Genomic DNA, 24,571 nt, shown 5'->3' with positions numbered 1-24,571 from the left:
AAATGTAAAAATATGAGAAATGAGCAGCACAATTGAATGTGTTTTGGCTAGAATAAGTTTATGTTCACACTCCAAAGTGTGCCTACACAATTTTTTATCTACAAAATAGTAATAATTTCTCTCTTTCCCATACTTCCCAGGCTCCATACTTTTGGCCCTCTAATTGCTGGGAGCCAGAGAACACAGACTACGGTAAGAGAAGGACCCTCCTGGGCATGGTCACAGTGACGTAAGAGCACACAGAGTTTTACCGTAGATGTTTTTCAGAGAGCTAATATAACTCTTAAGGTCCCAAGGATGCTGGATACCCCGTGTTCAGCCCACAGTCTGCTTTCCCAGGATTATTACAGCTCTGTTGGACAGGCGAACAGTCAGGGAGAACTGCCGAGCATTAGTAGGTGTATGAGAATGTGTTGACTGTGGGCAGATGTTCACTGGTGGTCAATAGTGACTCATTCTCAGTTCCTACTGTCTGTAAACTGGCCAAGCAGAGATGATAGATGCAGAAGAAAATACTAAATACAATCAAGGGTTTACACTGGATGTGTGTGTGTGTAGGGGTGGGATTATACATGACGGTTGATTAGGCCAAGTCTCTTATGGCCTCTTGTCTGTTTCTCTCTTCTCTGTCTCTCTTTCTCTCTCCGTTGCCTGTCACAGCCATCTATCTGTGCAAACGGACCATGCAGAACAAGACCCGGCTGGAGTTGGCAGACTATGAGGCGGTAAGTGACCCACTGCGATGACAGCCAACAGAGAAAATGGAAGCGTTTTGCTGGCAAAAGCATCTCAGTTTGGATTCTCACAGCTATACAAATGTTATTTTATACCTGAAAATACAAATTATGAGCCCTTATCATTGAGAGTTAAAGGTGAAGTGTGTAATTCATTTCAGTGATACTTTCTCCTGTCCTTGCTTAATGTGCAGAGGTAACGATAAGTAGGTCATTTGTAGATTGATTCCCTCAAAGAGTGTAAACTCTGTGCCTCTGTGGAGCTTTTGACATTGTTTTTTTATTTTTTATTTTTTTTAAGTGGCCTGAACAAGGACCTCTGTAATGCCTGCTTCAGTCTTTGCTCATTTCTGAACTTGTTGTTGAAATGGCATTATGACATGCAGATTGACTGAAGTGACTATGCTGAGCTGTGATGCCAAAGTCAGCATGCTTTATGCTTTTCAAAAATATTTGTCAGTTATACTATAAAGAAGTAAAGTTCATATACTAATTATAATGTATATTTATATAAAAGAAAGAAAGCAAATAAGAAATATAAAAATATATACATTTTTATGAATTTTTATATGGACAATTGTATATAAAATTTTAAGTTGGTTAGATTTTGAAATGTTTTGAGGTCTTTTTTGCTCATCAAGGCTGGAATTATTTGATTAAAATTACAGTTAAAAACCATAATATTATGAAATATCATTACAATGTAAAATAACTGTCTCCTGTTTTTAATATATTTTAAAATGTCATTTATTCCTGTGATGGCAAAGCTGAATTTTCAGCAACCATTATTCCGGTCTTTAGTGTCACATGATCCTTCAGAAATCATTCTGATATTTGATTGACTGATTTAGTTGTGTAATTATCAATGTTGAAAACAGCTGTGCTGCTTAATAATTTTGTGGAAACTTTGATAAATGTTTTTAAGGATTATTTAATGAATGAAAAGTTCAAATGAACAGCATTTATTATGAATAAATAGATTTGTAACATTATGATAAAAAATTATAATATTTTGCTGTCACTTTTTATCAACTTAATGCATCTTTGCTTAAAATATAATACATAAATATATAAAATAAAATATAATTTGTTATTAATTATTTGTAGTAGTTTCTTAAAAAAAACAATAAAAATACTGTTTGTACCATTTCTTCTCATATATATGGCAGAAATGCTAATAGTAATAGAGTTGTATTATGCTAGTATGCTTTTCCAAATTCAGCCCTGAATATTTAATGACTTACTACATTTGTCAAAATAGCAGGATATAACATAGCTTACTGCTATCCCATAAGGCAAGAGCTGACCTTACATTTTAGATGGATGAACCGGAAGTTAAATGTTGTCTTTCTTTCTTTCTTTCTTTCTTTCACTTGCTCATTTATCTCATTCAGGAGAATCTAGCGAGACTACAGAGGGCTTTTGCAAGGAAGTGGGAGTTCATCTTCATGCAGGCTGAGGCACAGGTCAAGTAAGTGCTGTTGTCAGGACAACTACGCAAACACTTGCTCTCACTCATACCTGCTCTCTTCAGTGTTGAAGACACATCTACCCTTTGTTTTCAGCCCACACACATTCACACAAAGACATACTGTATATACACAAGCCCTCATTATGATGTAACATCATAATATTGCTGAAGTGCAGTTGTTAGTGGCGAGACGTATTAGCATGTGTGTTTGATTTGGAGTGGTCCTCATTGATTGAAGCAGTCTCTCGCTCTTCAAACACCGGCTGAAGAGCCTCATCTGATGGCCGAGGGCTGCAAACACAAGTCAACCCTGCTCTGATTTTTGATCATCAGTCTGTCTCCACCATCACACTCTCCGCAGTACCCTTTTCATGACGCAAACCCCAATTTTGAGGAGAGCAAGAACAGAAGAGAAAGAGAGATGAATGAAAGAGTCTCAGGGCTAAAAACCAGGATCAGTGAGAGATAGAGAGAGTGATGCAGCAAATGTCAGTTACGTAAGAGTGAAGTGGCAAGAATGGAAATGAATTAGCTCTGCTCACAGGCAGGTTGCAACTTTGATGAGCACAAGGGCTTCGATCGTTGTCTGTTTTAACGTGTGAGGCGGAACGTACGAGTGTGTGGATTGGGAAGGTTTCCTGCTCTTTGTTTAATATTAATGTCTTGCAGCTTTGTGTTTTCTTTGATTTTGTAGGATCGACAGGAAAAAAGACAAAACGGAGAGAAAGATTCTGGATAGTCAAGAGAGAGCCTTCTGGGATGTTCACCGTCCTGTGGTGTGTGAGGGGTGGATGCAGTGTGGGACGGGTTTCTGTGTTTGCATCTTGTTTGAATTTAATAGATCAAATAGTCACACTGGAAAAATTAAATACTTAAAACACCATTGGGGTTCCTCAGATTACCACTTTGGAAAACCTCAAGGCTCTTTTTAAAAAGGCCAGTTCTTGCTCATTGGAACCCAGAAGATCCTTCAAACTCTAAAGACTTGTGAAGGTTCCTTCAGTAACTAAAATGAAACTATTTTGGTCACATTTAAAATGCATACTTTCCTGTAGCTCAAATAGTAGAGCATGGCGCTAGCAACGCCAAGATCATGGGTTCGATTCCCAGGGAAAGCAAGAGCTGATAAAATGTAGAAACTGTAACTTGAATGTAATGTAAGTCGCTTTTAGTCTGCTAAATGCATAAATGTAAATGCATACCAGAGTTCCTTGAGTACATAACAGGATACTTAAAGGGATAGTTCACCTAAAAATGAAAATTCTGTCATTAATTACTCACCCTCATGTCGTTCCAAACCCGGAAGACCTTCGGAACACAAAGTAAGATAACAAAGCTAAGAGCTTTCTGGCCCTGCATAGAAAGCAATGGAACTGATACGTTCAAGGCCCAGAAAGGTCGTAAGGACATTGTTAAAATAGTCCATGTGACATGAGTGGTTCAATAGTAATTTTATGAAACTATGAGAATACTTTGTGCGCACAAAGAAAACAAAAATAACTTTATTTTAATAACGGTGGTAACGAAAAACAATGATAACAAAAAACAGTTTGGTAACTAACATTATTCGAAGTAACTTCTCATGTTTCACAGAAGAAAGTAAGTCATGCAAGTATGGAACGATATGAGGGTGAGAAAATGATGACAGAATTTAAATTACGGGGTGAACTATCCCTTCATCTCTTTTTCATTTTAGCTGTTCTGATGCTTATAATAATGAATAGAACCCCATTGTAACATGTTACCAGATATTTAAATGTGATTAATCTCAGTTTTAATCTCAGTGTTAACACATTCGGTTTCTTTTTGAGGAAAGAAAATGAAACAAAATGTGTAATTATTAGATTTGGCAATTTATGTGAATCAAAATTGCAGTGAAATATGTGCATATAATCAATTATTACTGTATATGGCTGATTTACATGTGATTGTTATTGACAGCCTGGGTGTGTCAACACCACAGAGATGGACATCAGGAAGTGCCGCCGCCTGAAGAATCCTCAAAGAGTGAAAAAGGTGCTTATTATTTGTGTGTGTGCTGTATGAGACAGAGGGTGTGTCTGATTGTATTGTGACCTGTCTCCGCCTCTTGTCTCTGTCTCTGTCTGGCAGTCAGTGTATGGGGTAGTGGATGACACACAGACTCAGAGTCCTGTACACACACCCTCCCAGAAGAGCAGCAAGGACACCAGAGAGGACGTAGAGAAAGAGGTGTGTGTGTGTGAGCGACGGTGTGAATTTGATTCTTGAAAGCCTCACAGCGGCTATTAATATTTAGCACAATCACTCACTTGCTCAAGTGGAGATGCAGTGAGCAACGGTATTCTGTCTCTTTCAGATTCTGTTCTTGAACACTCAGTTGGATCGACACTGTATGAAAATGTCCAAAGTCGCTGATACGTAAGTCCTCTTTCTTGATCTGTCCATGAAACTCAAACTTTTCTCAGCAAATATTAATACTCGCCATGAAAAATGGGTTAATTAAAAAACATTGTGCTTATTAAAGATGGGAATCATAAAGAATTTATTGGTTCCTGTACAGATTTCTCTTTTGGTTTTATTAATGTTTCTTTTAGTACTTTAGAGAAAAAAATAAATGCAGTTCCATTCCCAAATGACGAGACCTATAAAAAGACTGAAACGTCTATTGTAAACATTTTCATAAGAACATTTATTGCATTCGACTAATTGGCAGTAACCAAACAGATTAAACAACAATACGAAAACTACAATTCTGTCAACATATTTGATTAATTCTTATAAAATACTTAAGACAAAACTCATGCGTATCTTTAATTACAAGATGCCAAAGAGTATGAATTTCACTTTACAACAAACAGTTAAATCATAAGCTGTATGTGTTTGATTCATTTAAAAGAACTGACTTATTCTAGCTTTATTTGGGAATCAGACTACACTGGTTGCATTGTATATTTTTGATAAACTAAACAAAATCAGGCTCATAAGAACTGTTGATTCAGGAATCGAACCACATTAAGTTTAATGCTATAAATTCAGTGGCGGGGTTGCAGTTGTGTGGGAAACTCTGTCAGAGTATTTAAGTACAGTGTACCATCCACGTTTGCGGAGGAATACATGTGTGAAAACAGTTCATTTGGTTCCAAAAATAAAAAAAACAGACAAAAATACTTTTATACAATGATATGAAATAATAACATGATTTCAACCCATTTTTGCAGATTGATGAGTTACACAGAGCAGTATCTTGACTATGACCCCTTTGTGACAGTACCAGATCCAGCTAACCCCTGGATCAGTGATGATGTCACTTTCTGGGAGCTAGAGGCCAGGTATGAAAAAACCTAAACACTACATCTTTCTTTATACATTCCTCTCTTCTCTAGTCTAGGTTTCATTAGATGAAAGGGAGAGGGATCAGGATGTCTGAATTTCTTAATTTCACTTATCTTAACTGAGAGTCTTTGTCTTAAATTTGGAGAGCCTTAACTGCTGCTGAGGAAATTGATTACGTTGATAATTTTTAGGGTCTCATTTGTCAAAACGCTATGTTGTTATGCTTCTTTTTGGTTTTATTTTGAAAGTCTTGTATCACTATTATGTTGTGCTTTTGTTACTTACTTGATTTCTTCTCAAATTGGGGTCAATTTTAAAATAACATGGATACATGGTACATAAATACATGTCCTGTAATGTTCATTGTGGTTCCCAATGCATAGCCTTATTGTACAGTGTTTCATTTAGTTAATTTAGCTTACAAACTTTCTTCTTTGGCTAATGTGATCCTGAATTTTTGTGCACGTTTCATACACACTGCTTGAGCGAGGTGTTTTCGTTTTGATGAATGGGATGAATTCTGGGATCAACACCACACAGCCCATGCTCCCATTGTGAAAGCTGTAATCTGTTAATATGAACCTATTTGATTTGTGAATCTGGCACATTGCTTGCTGAAGGCAATGACTGAAAAGTACACTGTAAAAAAAAAAAAAAAAAAAAAAGTTGGGCCAACTTAAAATTTTAAGGCAACCAGCTTCAGCAGATTTTTGAGTTCTCTCAACTTATTCTTGTAGGAGATTCTCAACTTTTTGTTGAATAAACTTAAAACAACAATTTGAGAAAACTCAAAAATCAGCTGAAGCTGGTTGCCTTAATTTTAAGTTGGCTCAACTTTTTTTTTTACAGTGTAGTGATATAATAGCATGCAGGCATTGTAAATAATCGACCAATTGTGGTGTGCGAGAATGAGGAATCTAGAGAACTGTCAAAGCAATGTAAATATAATGTATGAGGACTGCAGAGCATGTCAATAGGGGGAAAAACATGGACATTTTAGACAATTTAGCAATCCCGACCAGGACATGTCCTGGAAAAAAAAGGACATATGGTCACCCAAGAGAAACTCTAGGATGGCAAATTTGAAAGTGTGAGGGGACTGATTTAATGACATTAATCGCAGAGCGAGTGTCATGTCTTCATAGTAACAGTGACTACTCTGATTGGTGGAGCTCTCTTTAGGATTGCGACTAATGTAGCACCTCTTTCTGAATATTACAAGTACTTTTAAGTCAGCTGAAGTTCTTATGTTGTTTTGAATTCTATAAAACACTGCAGGTTCCTTCATCTCCACTTGCCTGAGCCGTTCTCACAGCTTCTCAAAGATGCCCTGACAGGATTTAAGGAGTACCTCCCACACACCTCCTCATCCTAATGTTTCATTTCTGGGTTTCTTTCTATGTGTTGGTTCACATTGTTCAACAATGTGACTCTTGCCACTTAATTATGCAAAAATTAAGTTGACTAATTTACCTTATCAAATGAATTAATAGTTGTTGGAATTAGGTTTTTCAAAACGATTAGCATTCCTGTGGTGGTTTACTTATTGTTACTTATTCGAACACTAATTTACAAGATATTATTAGACGTGATTATGTGATCTTGTGTACACACACACAGTCTCTTTCTCTCTTTGTTTTCATCCTCATCTTGCTAATATGACAAACAATGGTACATTGTGTTGTCAAAGCCCTAGCTGCTGTCAGTAGATATCGCAAAGAACAATGCAAGTTAAATAAATAAAATACTGTCTTTCTCTTTCTGTCTCTTTCTCTCAGTAAGGACCCGAGTCAACAGCGAGTAAAGAAGTGGGGCTTTTCATTGGACGAGGCTTTAAAGGACCCAGTGGGCCGTGAGCAGTTTCTTAAATTCCTGGAGTCCGAATTCAGCTCCGAGAACCTGCTGTAAGTTTTCCAGCACTTTATTCCATTTGCACTTCTGTGACATTTTCCTCTCTCTCTTAACCTCCCACTCTGCTATTAATGACTTGCATGAAATGTAGCAGAACAGGACAAGCAAAAGGTCAGACCTTTAATATCACAGATGAGAAAGAGTGAATAAATCTGATGGTATATGATCATTACCACCTCCAAAGCCTGATCGCTGATGCATTGTGATAAGCTACTGCAAACCACGGGCGTCGTGGGGCAAATGAGGCAGCAGCGGGCCCCAGGAGATGCCCAACCAGGACAGCGAGGCCCCGAAGGGAGCTGCAGAGATAACGCAGGTCACTGGAGCCATAAAGTGACTGGGCGAGAGATAAAATGCTGCTTGTCTCCATGCATCTCTCATCCCTCTTGTATCTCTGCGTATCCCCCAGCTAGGCATCTAATAGCCTCTGTGGGGGCTGTCTTATGTTTGCCAGTCTGTGAGGAGAGTGAAAGTGATGTGTCCTCTTGACTGCCTGACTCTCCCCGGGCCCATTAGGGCCTAAACCACTTCTACACTGCAGAGATCTATAGAGCTACAGAGCAAGTGTGATATGAGAGTAGGAGTTACTGGCCGATTGCTTTCCTCTATCTTTCGTGGCGAGTGCTGTGTGTGTACTGACTTCCATAATTAACCCGGTGTTTGTTCCTGAGGATTTTGGGAATACCATTGCCATCAGCGATGCAAAGAGGGGGCCAAAAGTAACACACGCCAAGTGCTAATTGGGAGTGAAAATTAGCTTTAGGGAGGGAACTTGGCTGTGGAACAGCAACATAATGCATGATTGAAATCAGATTGTAGATAGTCTGGCCTTCACTTGTTTACCATAACATTTAACAAAAATGCCTGAAGGTTTTTCTTCTTCTTCATAACTTCATTGCATTGTCACATGTATGCAATATTCCTCACATGGAAATAAGGTAGAACACCAAAATATGAGAACAAAATCATGATTCCATTGACCAATGTAACAAATGTTGGCACAGAAAAAAAATGCTATCATTCAAAAGTTTTGGGTTGGCAAAATGTTTAAATGTTTTCGAAAAGAAGTCTCCAAGATGACTTTTTAATCAAAAATATGATTAAAAAAATATTGTGGAATATTATTACACTTTAAAAACAATTGTTTTCTATTTTAGTATTTAAAAATGTAATGTATTACTATATAATTTATTTATTTGATGGCAAAGTTGAATTTTCAGCTGAATTACTCCAGTCTTCAGTGTCACATGATCCTTCAGAAATCATTTTAATATGAAGATTTGCTCAAGAAACATTTCTTATTATTACCAATGTTGAAATTAGCTGTGCTGCTTGATATTTTTGCGGAAACCATGATCATTGATTCAGGATTCTCTGATTAATGGAAAAGAACAGTATTTAAAAAAAATGTCACATTATAAATGTCTTTACTGTCATTTTTGATCAAATTAATGCATTGTTGAATGAAAGTACTAAAAAACAATCCTACTACACCTAAACTTTTGAATGGTAGTGAGAATTTGTATTTTTACAATCAAACTATGTTAAAATTAATTGATTTGAGTTTTAACTCAAACTGAAAGTCAAAAATTATTAAATGCCCATGAGAAGAATGCAATAATAATGCAATACCAGAATTTGCAAAGTTTAGGCATGACCATTGGACAGCGAAATGTTCAGTGGGTCAGCATGGTTAGAAAAAAGAGATGGAGAAGAAAAGACACGTTAACTGCTAGTGCTAAATAATTAAGAACTGAGGTGAAGAATTAGGTGTGAAACCATCAGGAACCATTTAGTCTCCAGTGTCACCATTTTCCAGAACTGCAACCTACCTGGAGTCTCCAGATATGCAATGTGTCCGGTTCTCAGAGACTTTGCTTGGGTAAAAAATCCTAAAAAATGACTCTCACTTAATAAAAATCACATGCTGAAGTGTTGTGAAATACATGAAGACTGATTTTTTTGATATAGGCTTTATAGACAGATAAGTTGAGAGTGACTCTAGTTAAATCTCTTTTTTGGCTCATTTTATCTGTAAAAGAAAACATGCCTAATAATTATGCACACCTAAATATAAGTTTTTCCCTTCCAGCCTTCATGGACAAATATACAGTCAGGTCCATAAATATTGGGACATCGACACAATTCTAACATTTTTGGCTCTATACACCACCACAATGGATTTCAAATGAAACTTAACTGCAGACTGTCAGCTTTAATTTGAGGGTATTTACATCCAAATCAGGTGAACGGTGTAGGAATTACAACAGTTTGCATATGTGCCTCCCACTTGTTAAGGGACCAAAAGTAATGGGACAGAATAATAATCATAAATCAAACTTTCACTTTTTAATACTTGGTTGCAAATCCTTTGCAGTCAATTACAGCCTGAAGTCTGGAACGCATAGACATCACCAGACGCTGGGTTTTATAACTGGTGATGCTCTGCCAGGCCTCTACTGCAACCGTCTTCAGTTCCTGCTTGTTCTTGGGGCATTTTCCCTTCAGTTTTGTCTTCAGCAAGTGAAATGCATGCTCAGTCGGATTCAGGTCAGGTGATTGACTTGGCCATTGCATAACAGTTCACTTCTTTCCCTTCAAAAACTCTTTGGTTGCTTTTGCAGTATGCTTTGGGTCATTGTCCATCTGCACTGTGAAGCGCCGTCCAGTGAGTTCTGAAGCATTTGGCTGAATATGAGCAGATAATATTGCCCGAAACACTTCAGAATTCATCCTGCTGCTTTTGTCAGCAGTCACATCATCAATAAATACAAGAGAACCAGTTCCACTGGCAGCCATACGTGCCCACGCCATGACACTACCATTTACATTTAAATTTATTCATTTAGCTGACGCTTTTATCCAAAGCGACTTACAATTGCTATATATGTCAGAGGTCGCACGCCTCTGGATCAACTAGGGGGTTAAGTGTCTTGCTCAGGGACACATTGGTGTCTCACAGTGGATTCGAACCCGGGTCTCTCACACCAAAGGCATGTGTCTTATCCACTTCGCCATCACCACCCCCTTCACTGATGAGGTGGTATGCTTAGGATCATGAGCAGTTCCTTTCCTTCTCCATACTCCTCTCTTCCCATCACTCTGGTACAAGTTGATCTTGGTCTCATCTGTCCATAGGATGTTGTTCCAGAACTGTGAAGGCTTTTTTAGATGTCGTTTGGCAAACTCTAATCTGGCCTTCCTGTTTTTGAGGCTCACCAATGGTTTACATCTTGTGGTGAACCCTCTGTATTCACTCTGGTGAAGTCTTCTCTTGATTGTTGACTTTGACACACATACACATACCTCCTGGAGAGTGTTCTTGATCTGGCCAACTGTTGTGAAGGGTGTTTTCTTCACCAGGGAAAGAATTCTTCGGTCATCCACCACAGTTGTTTTCCGTGGTCTTCCGGGTCTTTTGGTGTTGCTGAGCTCACCGGTGCGTTCCTTCTTTTTAAGAATGTTCCAAACAGTTGTTTTGGCCACGCCTAATGTTTTTGCTATCTCTCTGATTGGTTTGTTTTGTTTTTTCAGCCTAATGATGGCTTGCTTCACTGATAGTGACAGCTCTTTGGATCTCATCTTGACAGTTGACAGCAACAGATTCCAAATGCAAATAGCACACTTGAAATTAACTCTGGACCTTTTATCTGCTCATTGCAATTGGGATAATGAGGGAATAACACAGACCTGGCCATGGAACAGCTGAGAAGCCAATTGTCCCATTACTTTTGGTCCCTTAACAAGTGGGAGGCACATATGCAAACTGTTGTAATTCCTACACCGTTCACCTGATTTGGATGTAAATACCCTCAAATTAAATCTGACAGTCTGCAGTTAAAGCACATCTTGTTCGTTTCAATTGAAATCCATTGTGGTGGTGTATAGAGCCAAAAATGTTAGAATTGTGTCGATGTCCCAATATTTATGAACCTGACTGTATATCACTTATAAATGATTAAATACAACATTAATAGTAGTTCGTAAGATTGATGTGGTTTAGAATTGGTCAAATGTGCTTTGGAAAAAAAAATATGACCAGAATATCAACGTGCCTAATAATTATGAACACACTGAACAGCTGACATTTATTATTATTTTCTCTTTAGGTTCTGGTTGGCTGTGCAGGATCTGAAGTGCCGCCCCCTGCAGGAGGTGGCGGCTCGTGCACAGGAAATCTGGCAAGAGTTTCTTGCTGAGGGAGCTCCCAGTGCCATCAATCTGGACTCACACAGCTACGAGCGCACCAGTCAGAATCTAAAAGACCCGGGCCGCTACAGCTTTGAAGATGCCCAGGTGAGTAACTGTCACAGGAAGCACAGCTCAACCGTTCCTTTTAACAATTTCCACACCCTTTCTGTACGTTCGGAGAAAATTATCCTACTGTATGAACTAAATGGGAAGAAATCTGGCGATATCTAACAATTGTATGTTATTATTATTATTTTTTTGTCCAATAATCATTCTGTAAACACATTTTCACAGATGATTGAGGGCTTTTAGGTTTTTTGATGGACGGAGGAAGTATGAAAGCTGCACTTAGGGACAAGTTGTGCCCAAGGCAGAATCTTTTTCATTTTTTGAAATGATGAAATAGGAACTTCAGGGCTTTGGGCTATTTGGGGAGATTGATGTACAATAACATTGATGGATCATCTGTTCCTTGTCCCTGTGCTCATGGCTCCGTTCAAAAGTTTGTCTTGTGTCTGTCTCCTTCATTTATCTACATTTACATGATTGATGAAAGAGACAGAATAACAGGCATGGCAATGCTCAGAACCAGGGTGAAAAGTCTCTCTGGAATTATGAAATCCATTTTATTCCAGAAACTGAATTTTCTGAAAGCAGTTAGCTTGTAGAATAATTGAAGAATGTGTTGCAGAATCCACTGCTTAGAATCTGTCAAGGTACTTGCTCAAATAGTAGAGCATGGCGCTAGCAACGCCAAGGTCATGGGTTCGATTCCCAGGGAAAGCAAGAGCTGATAAAAGTGTAAAACTGTAACTTGAATGCAATGTAAGTCGCTTTGGATAAAAGCGTCTGCTAAATGCATAAATGTAGAAGGCTGTCAAGTGAATTATGCTTCTTTTTTTAATAATCTGTAAGGAAAAAGAACATGCATAGGCAGCGCCTTCATAGGCAGCTAAGTCTAATTAATCCTGCTGCAAGATATACATTATCCCTTGGGAGAACCTACTACATATTTATTCATGTGTGCATATGCGATGCCATGATTGAAAGGAAATAGAAGCCAGATCATAAGGACAGAAAGCAGTTTTTGTGAAGGTTCTTAGCTCTTTCTCATTACTGTGCAATGAGGCGCTTTCCTTTTGTCCAGGCTGCAAACTCACTGTCAGCCTCCATTGTTTTTTCTCTTTCAGGACCACATCTACAAGCTGATGAAGAGTGACAGCTACCCCCGTTTCCTGCGCTCAAATTCTTACCAGGAACTCCTGCTGGCCAGAAAGAAGGTTCGTCTCAATCTCCAATCTCTCTCTGCCGCATGTAATGAATCTGAATCAATTTTCTGCATTTTTGTTTTCAGTATCGCTCAGTATTCTTTTTCACAAACCATTCAGCCATAAAACCAAAAGTCAGTGCGCTACTAGAGTACTGTAAGGGAAGAAAATGTTGAAAAATAGAAACGATACTGATAATTTTCTGACAGGACGTTTTCTGCTAAAGGAATAGTTTATCCCAAAATTAAGATTGAAAATGAACATTTATTCACCCTCATTTCATCCAAGATGTAGATGAGTTTGTTTCTTCATCGGAATAGATTTGGAGGAATTTAGCAGTTCATCACTTGCTCACCAATGGATCCTCTGCAGTTAATGGGTGCCGTCAGAATGAGAGACCAAACAGCAGAAAAAACATGACAATTAACCCCAAGTAATCCGTACAACTCCAGTCCAACAATTAATGCCTTGTAAAGTGAAAATCTGTGTGGTTGTAAGAAACTTTTTTTTTTTTTTACTTCACACCGTCGCTTCCAGCTAAAGTCCTCTATCTATAACATTGCTTTTTCCGGTGAAGAACTTGTCTTGTCAGAATCAGGAAAGAAATGGGCACATATCAAACACTGACGAAACAGTCGAAAACAGCCCTAAACAAATTAGTAGATGAATTTTGATGTGAGTTTTTTTCACTGAAGGAAGCATTTTTATTATTGACGGCACCCATTCACTGCAAAAGATCCATTGGCGAGCAAGTAATGCTAAATTTCTCCAAATCCATCCCGATGATGAAACAAACTGTACTTCCTGAATGGCCTGAGGGTGAGTACATTTTCAGCACATTTTTCCAAGTCAGTTCTTTCATAAGAGACAATATTTCAAATTTCTTTTTGAATAAAAACATCAGTCCTGAATTGAATGATTTCCTTTTCTTTGCTTGCAAACGAGTGTTCAGTGTTCAGCTTGCACCTATTAAAACATACTAAGCCAACTTAATATTTACTTACTCCACTACCAACTTGTAATGGCTAAACATAAGCACTTTGGTTCACTTCAGAGTCATTCTACGGTTTGATTGTGTTTCAGCCGCATTGTTATTATTTCAGATTAACATGAATTTTCTTGAATATTTTTTGTGTTATCCATTCACTTTTATTTACTAACACTGTAACTTGGTGTTGTGCACTGTATCTTCCCCATTCCCCTCCATTAACCTCGGCTCCACAGCCTGAGACTGAGCAAGGTCGACGCACGTCCCTGGAGAAATTCACTCGTAGTGTGGTGAGTGGCACCTGTTGTCTAGAAAATAAAAAACAACCATCGCCAGTCTTTTTTCTAGCTTTATCTCAAAATCAGGCTTTCTGGAAGGTAGTCAGACCAGAATAAAATAGAATATTTATGTATAAATATACTATTTGTTATATTTGGAATTTACTGATGAATATTATTAGTCGAATCGAAGACCACAACTTTTAAACGGTACTCTTTAAATTCCACAAAATGAATTAATTGTAATTGTGTTTCAGGGCAAGTCTCTGACAAGTAAACGACTGACAGGCCTCATGCAGTCCTCCTGACGAGTCCTGCAGTTTGCAGTTTGTTGGGGTGGAAGGATTGTGGCCATGACGGACCACGTGTATGGACCACCCTCTCTCCAAAACCCACCCGAACACTGCACAGCTACCGACTCTAGATGGCAGCATGAAATAAGTCCAAAAAAAAAGAAAAAGTCTCCACACGGCGACAGTGCTATGTCTATTAAATCAGTGACTACGAAGACCGCATACATCGACGTCAGATTTATCAGTACCATCTAGAGAACCATTTTACGTTTATTTGATATCTACAACCAAACTGCAGCAAGGACGGGACTGTCTCCCTGGATTACTGTTAAAAAAACATTCATTGTCAGACATGAAAACAAGGTGTGCTGTAATGTCAACGCTAAGCATTTAGATGAAGTGAGGATGTGTCTCAAATCTTCAGAGCATTCCAAAGGAGTGAAGAACTTGATAAGGGCTTTCAGTGACTGTTCCCTCAGTCAAGGTTTGCACAGAACTTTTCGTCATATATTTCTTGTTGGACAGTCACTGAATATAAAGAATGAAAGTTAAATTAAGGGGAAATGAAGGGGTTTGGAAAAGCACATTATTACTGCCATTTTGAAGAAACTAGAACTATTTATTCTGTCTACAGGCCGTGTTATACTCACCTACTGTATTAGCACATGATACTTCTAACTGAGATGAGAAAATAATGAAGAGCGATACCTTTTAGACTCAGTTTTATTGAGGAAAAATAATAAAAAGTGGTAGTATTTCAGGATGATTCAGAGCACAGAATACTGCTTTTGCACAAAAACGGCGCCAGTGAGGAACGCTGGATCCCTGAGATGCGAGTCCTGCTTTTTCAGTGTGTTTCCTGAACAGCTTTACAGCAAAATGTCCAAACAAATAACAAAATTAAATGATTTAGGAGCATCTACGGAGGCCTATTTTGTAACATAAAAACAAATCTAAATCGAACCTTCGCAAGGAGTTTGATTGACAGGCGATCTGATTAATCATAATGCCGAATCCGTCATTTTTGTCCGACAAACAAACCAGACAGGAGAGTAGATTAACGTCGGTGAACTTGAACTTGAAAAATGGTGTGTATTGACGTCTTTCCGTGGTTGAAACAAAATACCTTTTAAGTTCTGAAGTTAATTTATGTTGATTTCATGCTATAACTAGTCGGTTCACATACCGCTTGAACTGAGGCACTACAGCGATCTGTCACGACAGCCACAAAACGGCATTTATTGTTTTGAGTTTCTTAAAAAAATTAAAAAATTTTAAAGCTGAGACTTTGTTTCATACCAAAATTAACCTGCTCTGTCTTGTCTGTCAGCGCGTTGTCAGTTTCCTCTTTGCTCTGCGATGGGTCGATTATGACATAAATTGAAATTATGAGATTCAATTATGAGATTTCATATTTCTGAGGGAAAAAGTCGAAAATACATCGATAAGACTATTAGATTAAAAAATGTCAGAATCTATAACAAAAAGTTAAAATGATGAAAACTGACAAAAAATAATACAATTGACAAAAAATAATAATTATGACAAAAATGTAATCATTTTGATTTTATCTCATAGTTATGACTTAGTATCTCATTTTGACTATTTAGTTTATAATTATGACTTGAGTCAAAATTATATGATACTAAGTCATAATTGGCGTTAAATCATAATTATTACAAAAATGTCAACTTTTATGACTGAGTGTGATTTACCAAAGCAATTTTGGGGTTCCATGAGCATCTGATATTACTGTGTGTTTGAAACCAATACATTGGTCCTTATAAACTATGTTTGTCCTTGCTTTAATGAATGGTATTGTAGTGTAGAATGTAAGCGCTTAATGTTGCTTTGTGTTGGTGTTGTGATTAGTATGATGATGATGATTTGCTCTGAACACAAACATATGGGGATCACAGCCTTTCACTTCCAACATATCAACAGTAGACAGTGTTTTTGTGGGATTGCTACCCATTAGAAAGGTTTTTTTTCATCGCATTTCTGTATTTTTTGCTTGCATCGTTTCCTGAAGCAGCATCACTGCCAGAGAGACATAGACTTATGCTGCTGGAACACATGAATTCTTTCGGTTGTCTTTAGCCTGCATATTTACACACAGTCAAATGGCAGAACAGAAATGTGTGCAGCTGATATAGCACGTTTCCTTTGCACATTTTCAGGTAGTTGATTTGTTGACTCATAACTGTACATTAGGTTGAAATGGAATGTATAAACTTTACAGCAATCCTGGATATGGAAGATGCTGTGTAGAATACTGAACGTGGAATATAACTTAGAGGCACAAGTGCCATATTCAGCACAAAACTATGCATGGTATATTTCTAAAGAGTTTTATTGCTTTTAGGCTTTTTTTTTTCATTGGCAAAGATGAGGATCCAGTAGGTCAAGAAAATGGAAAGTAGGACCTGAAGTCCTGAGACATTCAATAAACATTCAGTTTGGAGAGCTCTGGAATGCTTTTTCATTTTTCTCTGCATGGACAGCATTTTATGTCACATATGTTTAGCTTAAACGAGAATTGTGCTTCAATAAGCTAGATTTGAGGTGTCTCTGTTCATCTGTTAATGTGTATGTGCTGCTCTCTAGTGGTAAGCATGGCAGGAATCACGTCGAAACAGCACAGACTTGGTTTTACTTAGATTTTTTTTTATTAAAATTTACATTACAACAAGGATAAAAAGAAAAAGACATGAAATAATAATAATAAAAACAATTAAGTACAAAACGATTCTTGTGATTGCAAAGGATTAAAATGTCAACATTTATGTTTGAATCCAGATGGTTATATACAAGAAATGTCATTGTAACAGGCTGCATTTTTCTACTTTTGGACTAGATTAATTCATTTTGTAAATTGGTATTATGGAGCTGTTTCTACCTTAACCCCGGGTTATCGTCTTTTTAAGCTTGCTTTCAACCCTGGGCAATGAAAAGTATTGCACTTTTACTATAGAAGGGTATTTAGCAGTGGGCTATGAAGCCTGGAGCAAAAAAATCTTGGGAGTTAAATTCCCTTTCAAGGAGTGCAACAGTGCCCGTCCACTTTTTTAAGTGCCCTTGGTTCAGGTAGTATTTTCCCATTGGATTTGTAGTTCTCATTAAAGAATTATAAGCTATGAACATTACAAACTTTGATTTGAAGCCAAAGGTACAAGACTGGTACCAGACAGCTTTAATGAGGATAAAAACGTGAATCCCATGAAGCATTGTGAACGAGTCAATCAAATTACAAAACAATGGAGAAATATAAAACTAAATAAGGGTGCAATTTGCTTTTATGATTCTCTGGTGGAAATGTCTTTGCAGAATCATGGATGATGTAGTTTTTCACTAGAAATTCTACTTATAAATGACAAAGGCATATGGTATGTGGTGGTATATGAGGAAAACAATATACCAACAAATACCATCAATTAGCAACCTCACATAAAAAAAAAAAACTTTTAAAATCAGTTCCCGTATTTTGACAGCTGCATTCTATATAACTGGTAGTTATTTAGCAACAAATAACCAATCATAACGCTGAATAGCACCTGCTCATTAAATATTCATGAGCGTTGTACAGTCACAGAAACTTTTGCATTGCATTTCATGTCAACGTTTGAGGGCGAAATACAAAGTTCAAACAGAAACTAATGGAAAATGCATTCATAACATTGCAGAAGAGACCAATTTATTGGGATGGTACATTGAGGAACGAGATGAGGTGATATTTAAATGAAGTACATGCAGTGTTCTTCCAATCAATAAATGAAGGGCTCCAAACAGGCGGATGGAACAATAGAAAGTTCTAGGACACACAAAACTGGAATGTTCCTGGAGTATAACCAGATATGTCCGACACAATGTAACGAAAGATTAAACAGTCTAATGCATTCACATTTAATAATTACAAAATGTAACCTAGAGAAAAAAAGCTGGCTTGAAAATGCAAAGCATGCAAGTACTACCGTAGCACAAGGAAAAGCATTATATGATGGCTATCATGTAGTTTACCAACCACACGATTGTCTGCTAAATTATATACAGTATGTAAAAGAACAAATAAAAACACTCAACAGCATTATTTTCCGGTCCTGAAGTCAAAGCTAAGTGCTGCTTCAATCCATGGAAAAACTATTTTTTGCCATTTAGATTCAAGAATGCTTTCACAATAACTCCCAGATACTATGCCCTTAATGTCTACCTGAATGATGATCCCAGTAAGAAAGATGAGCTACTAATCACATTTATCCTCTTTACATCAAACAGTTTCCTGTTATGAGCCAAAAATGTCTTTGCAAGAAATCATGTAGGCTTACAAACATCATAGACACATTGAAAATATGATTAAAGTGAATAGAAACGGACTTAAATGAAAAAGATTTTGCTTTATATCACTGGTGTGTCTCTGAGTAAGTTTATGTTGCACATAGAGAAGAAACAGCAGATAACTTGATTTAAAAATCTGCTATTTGTTAAAAATAGCTTAGAATGTGTGTATAGTTGATTATCACTTCATTCATTTGTAATATTATAGTTATTGTGCTGGTGTTGCTATTTAACTAAGTACTTTTTATATAATACGACTCATGTTTCTAGGTAATTGGATGATCTGGACTCAAACCTGCCTTTGGATTTGTTAGTGAGCAGGATGTGAGGTAGACTACCGATTGCCTAGACTCGGTAGAGAAAAATGTTTGTGTAACAGAGGTAGAGGAAGACTCCACTTCACACAACTACAGGAGGAGAACTACGTAGCAAAACCAAGACAAACATCCATCCTGAGTCTGCTGTGCGTGTCTGTGTGTGTAGCTGTGTAGAACCTTCTCACAACGCTTACGGCTCTCCGAAACCAGATGCCTTATCCTTCAGTAGATCAAGACACAGATGACAACTCCAACTTCCTGTGGATGAAACAGATACTAAGGTGACTCACATATATAGCATGTGTATTTGTTTAATGTGTGACTGTTTGTTCATCTATTTACTTGTCCATGTGGTGTATTGTAAATCAGTGGCATTTGTTGTTGTTGTTGTTGTTGTTGTAACTATGTAGTACAGGGGTCTTCAGTAATGGGTCAGTAGAATTTCATGGGGTCAGTCAATTACTTTTTTTAAAGGGTTCATGAACTGAGAAATCAAAATTCCTTGATGTTTTGATATATAAGAGGTCGTGCTACAAAAACAGTCTAAGTTTCAGAACTCTCTTCTCGTTTCTCTACAAACAGTTAATATTGAAACAAATCTGTCAAACGACAGCTTGTGGAATATGCCACTTTATTACATAATAGTGTGGCTAAACACCGACTCTGCAGAAGATCAACACCTGCTTCTACATCACTGCCTATTTAGCCCCGCCCACCGATTTGTGCGTGTACTAGGTAAATGACAAGAGAGGCAAATGCAGGTCTACGCAGAAACCAAACGATAAACTTTATTTCCCCAGCTTTATTTTTTCCAGGCTGCATCAGAAAGCCCTTGGTCATTTCACTTAATTTTACCATGGATTTTTTACAAACAAGGCACAATTCGATGCAGGATTTTCAGAAAGACTGCAACTAATAGACGATGCTGTGCTGACTATATTGGATCTGATGTCGCTCCACAGCACTCATCAATGTAGGACGTAGACTGTCAAACATACACAACTATTAGCCAATCATAGCAGTGGGTGTTTACTTCCGTGTCTACAATCCTCCACGCTTATTCAAACAGAGCGTTCCGATGAGGGGGTCAAAACAGGACAGAAAATAGCTTATTACTTATAAACAGTGGTTGAAAGAGTACTGAAAAAATATACTCAAGTAAAAGTACCATTACCCTCCAAAAAATGTAGTGTGAGTAGAGTAAAAGTACTTGTCCAAAAAACTACTTGAGTAAGAGTAAAAGAGTAGCCTATTTAAAAGTACTCGTGAGTATTGAGTAGCGAGTACTGAGCTGTGGATTCTACCCCCTCATAATATAGGCGGCTGCATATATGAAAAAAAACCACCTGACCCTAAAAAAATTCTAACAAAAGGTTTCTCAGTTGTTTTTTGTAGTATTAGGTGTCCTTAATAACATACTAAAAGTTTACCAAAGTTTAACCACTAGAAAGGTGTAATTTTCAAGATGGTGTCCAAGATGGGCAGGAATCCCTTAAAATATCCTAACTCCTTCATTATTTGACCTAGCCAAGCAATCTTGGTATCTAACCCCATGTTTTCTTGGTCTATGAATCCATTGGACTTGTCTAAATTGCACTGACATGATTACATACTTATGGAATACATGATTTTGTGAGATTACTGTAAGGTTTTATCATTGTTTGGGGTGAACCAGAGATGTAAACGATTTAGCCTATGTCATGTAACTCCTACTCAGTAAGTGTTTTTGGACACATACCCTTTTTTTTGCTAAATAGATGTTTTCCTCTATAGATGTTTTGAGTACAAAGGTGGCATTATACTTATCCCAACAAAACTAAATTCACAATTTTCAGCAATTCAGAAGATGGTGGAAGAGAATACTGACATTTGATATTGCTTGTCTCATTGAAATGTTGTTGGCAGCACGGTGTATACCATTTTGCTCAAACAAAATTCATCCTTGACTACTTAAACCACCCACCCCCCCACCAAGATTTCTAACACATGAAAAAGGCCAACAATGTGTGAGTGTGTTAAGAGAGGATGACATTGTTGAATCAGCTTGAGAAAAAAGTACACTCCAAATGCAATTTTGACCATGAGTCATGTTGTTGTAAACCAAGAAACCTGCCCCATTTGCTGTAAAAACTTAAGAGATGGCTCTGATGTGGTTGAGGTTCATCAGAAGGGAGCTGATGGAATCAACAATGCAAGTGTACAAAGAGACGACGACGTACACATTTCCGCTGGTGAAATAGTACACTCAAAATGTTGACAGAAGTACATAAATAAAAAAGACATTAAAATCCAACAAGATAATAAATCTGAGCCACCAAAAAGAAGTACCAGAGAAGCAACTGGTCCTTTCAATAGCCAAACTGATTGTCTTTTCTGTGGGACTACGATAACACATGGAAGTAAAGACACAAGTAGTGTTAAGACTGATACGCTCGCAGAGTCCATTCTTGAGTGTTGTGACAATCGTGCAGATCAATGGGCTTTCACTGGATTGGAAAGGAAGACATGAACACAGTGGATTGGGGATGGAATCTGGTGAACAACCGGTTCCTGCCAGTTATGACCAGTAAGACTGCTGCCCCAGAAAGCCTCCTGCAGATGATCCACTGTAATTGCACAACTGCCTGCCGAACACAACGGTGCAGTTGCAGGGCATATGGACTACGCTGCATGCCTGCTTTCCCCCTTTTCCACCAAAGCAGTTCCAGTGCTGGTTCGGAGCCAGAGCCGGTTGTTTCAAACCGGTTCTTTGTTTTTTCGACACCCAAAGCACCAGCTCCGAACCAGTAAAAGCGGTTCGTAAGTAGCACCAAAACATTGCTGGGCTAGAAGGAAGAACCTCTTGCGTCAGGGGCTGGGGGCAGGGTTACCGTGACCAACAAGACGAACAGAAACTTGGACCGCCATATTTGAAATAGCAGCTAAACGCTAACACGTTTGATTCGCCATGTTTGGATGCCGATGTAGGTTCGCAAAGCCATGAACATCAATAGCAACGCAACGTCCGCCATTGATGATAGTTTGTTTAGGCTTGTCCGGGATGGATGGGCGCTGCGCGGACCGTTCGGTGCGAGGCATATCGGGGTGCTGCGGGAGCGACTGGAAAGCAGACGGCTCTTTAAGCTTTTGGATCGCTCTCGCGGTGCTTTAGTGTGTTGTATGCCGATCGATCTGCGTGGCGCTGATGCACCTGGAACAAGCCTGTTGTGCCGCGCTAGTGAACCGAAACATGAAACGTATTCAGTGACGTAAGCCCTGGCTCTGTATTGGCTCTCTAGCCTGTGGAAAAGCAACCGGTTCTTAAAGGGTTCGCCAGTCGAGCCAACTAAGAACCGGCTATAGCACTGGCTCTGAACTAGCACCTGGAACTGCTTTGGTGGAAAAGGGGTACTTGTAGACCGTGTCAAGTTGGGAATTGTGAGAATCACTATAATCAACCTCTATGGGAGGAAGAGTGTGACGACTAATGGTAAATCTAGTGAAGGTCACAGTGCAAAAAAGTATAAAATATAAACCAGAATAAGAGGAAACAACTGAAGAAAATAGAAAAGTATAAAAAATATATATATAAAAAACAAAAGGCAAAACAAAAAAAAACATTAAAAAAAAAATAAAAAAATATTTAAAAAAATAAAACACTATTAAAACAATTTTACAGTACCACACAGTTTTAATGAATTTATTCTTTATTGGAATCAAAAGAATTATGAACCACAGAAACCACCAACACTAGGCAAAACAATATGAGAAAGGAGAAATATGCAATTACTTAAGGGGAATTGTACTTATTTTTCGCATAAATATGCTTGTAACCAATTGATTTAATATATAATTGTACTTGTAATCACTTATCTATAATGCAAATATGCTAATTAGAATATTACATGGCCAAAACATGTATCAGGCACCAGTATTCCTGGTCTAGGAGGAATACAAAGGAGTAATGGTCATTTTAAGGACCTGACAGCCGCCATTTTGAAAATGGGGCCTTTCTTGGAGTCAAACTTTGGTAAACTTTTAGTATGTTTTTAAGTACATCTGATACTACTGTAAACCACTGAGAAACCTTTTGTTAGAATTTTTTTGGGGTCAAGCCATATTTGCAGCTGACTAATAACCGCTCTACACATTTGTGACCCTGGAGCACAAAACCAGTCTTAAGTCGCTGGGGTATATTTGTAGCAATAGCCAAAAATGCATTGTATGGGTCAAAATTAACCATTTTTCTTTTATGCCAAAAATCATTAGAACATCAAGTAAAGATCATGTTCCATGGAAATATTTTGTAAATTTCCTACTGTAAATATATCAAAACTTAATTTTTGATTAGTAATATGCATTGCTAAGAACTTCATTTGGACAAATTTATAGACTATTTTCTCAATATTTAGCTTTTTTTGCACCCTCAGATTCCAGATTTTCAAATAGTTGTAATATTGTCCTATCCTAACAAACCATACAACAATGGAAAGCTTATTTACTCAGCTTTCAGATGATGCATAAATCTCAATTTTGAAAAATTGACACCCATGACTGGTTTTGTGGTCCATGGTCACATTTAAAAAAAAAAAAAAAAACCTTGTGCATTCTGTAATTCACATTATCTTGTTTGTCGTAAAGAATGAAGAATATCTATCATCCAACAGTTTTAATTTTGACTGCCAACTCTTTAAAACGCATCAAAACAGCACAGAAACAATATTCAGTTGAAGAAAAGACGAAAGTTATTCTCAGTACAATTATCCCCATTTAAATCATAAAGTTTGAAAAATAGATTTAAAATCATGTAAGGCCATTGAGACAGCATGCTGTTGTTGCACATTAAATATTCATGTTTAGAACAGTGCAAATACAAACACCATTAGAAACTCATAGTTCAGCATCACACACCATGATATGGGTTAAAATGAGGGCCCATTTCTCTCCAAAACGGAGCCAGTTTTAGCGTTTTGCAATAAAGAAATAAGAATAACTAAACTTGATCATTTATGTTACAATTATAACATAAATGCACATTGTTCTAGAAGGATGGCATCATGCCATACCTTTTACACATTTACTCGAATTGTTATGTTTAAAAACAATTTGTAAGGAAAAATGCATTAAATAAAGTATTTCTGGGGAAACATTTTCAAAAAAAAAAAAAAACGCACGTCTCTTTGCTGAGCCGCGGCGGTCTCGGTGAATCAGCAGCATCCACAACTGAATGCAACAAAAAGTGTTGAATTTGAAAATGGTTTTTGCGCGAGTGCACTTGCTAAACGGAGGCGGATTGTATGAAAATAGATTAATAATAATAATAATAAAAAGATTTATTAATGAGCTGCAGTTTTATTACATCACGGGCTGACACAGATGCAGTGTATTAACGCCACGGGTCATCAATAAGGTGCAGATTGGTCCTCAATTTGAGTACATTATTTCAAATCGTTTTACAGTGTTTCCAACACACTTTTTCACAGCGCGCATCACG

At 37.6% G+C, this 24,571-nt stretch overlaps 2 protein-coding genes across 5 annotated transcripts in view; one reads left to right on the top strand and one right to left on the bottom strand.

Annotated features, from left to right (window-relative positions):
• Positions 1–16,922, top strand: part of rgs6 (regulator of G protein signaling 6) — a 68,313-nt gene extending 51,391 nt beyond the window's left edge. For 2 of the 3 annotated variants that reach the window (XM_079434368.1, XM_079434369.1), the window contains exons 6-17: positions 141–192; positions 661–725; positions 2,129–2,205; positions 2,900–2,981; positions 4,147–4,221; positions 4,318–4,416; positions 4,544–4,605; positions 5,406–5,516; positions 7,299–7,424; positions 11,541–11,727; positions 12,813–12,902; positions 14,414–16,922. In XM_079434368.1, coding sequence (XP_079290494.1) covers positions 141–192; positions 661–725; positions 2,129–2,205; positions 2,900–2,981; positions 4,147–4,221; positions 4,318–4,416; positions 4,544–4,605; positions 5,406–5,516; positions 7,299–7,424; positions 11,541–11,727; positions 12,813–12,902; positions 14,414–14,464 — 1,077 coding nt within the window. In that variant the 3' untranslated portion in view covers positions 14,465–16,922. Of the gene's footprint in view, positions 1–140; positions 193–660; positions 726–2,128; positions 2,206–2,899; positions 2,982–4,146; positions 4,222–4,317; positions 4,417–4,543; positions 4,606–5,405; positions 5,517–7,298; positions 7,425–11,540; positions 11,728–12,812; positions 12,903–14,114; positions 14,169–14,413 lie in introns of all 3 variants that reach the window. The other variant, XM_079434367.1, reaches the window with a different exon arrangement.
• A 200-nt stretch (positions 16,923–17,122) lies between these two features.
• Positions 17,123–24,571, bottom strand: part of LOC306880675 (zinc finger protein DPF3-like) — a 41,073-nt gene continuing 33,624 nt past the window's right edge. For both annotated transcript variants that reach the window (XM_079434373.1, XM_079434370.1), the window contains one exon: positions 17,123–19,356. In XM_079434373.1, coding sequence (XP_079290499.1) covers positions 19,289–19,356 — 68 coding nt within the window. In that variant the 3' untranslated portion in view covers positions 17,123–19,288. The remainder of the gene's footprint in view (positions 19,357–24,571) is intronic.

This window comes from Barbus barbus (genome assembly GCF_936440315.1).
Source record: "Barbus barbus genome assembly, chromosome: 14".
Lineage (NCBI taxonomy): Eukaryota > Metazoa > Chordata > Actinopteri > Cypriniformes > Cyprinidae > Barbus > Barbus barbus.
The sequence above is the reverse complement of the archived record's forward strand: the minus strand, read 5'-3'. Positions and strand labels throughout refer to the sequence as shown.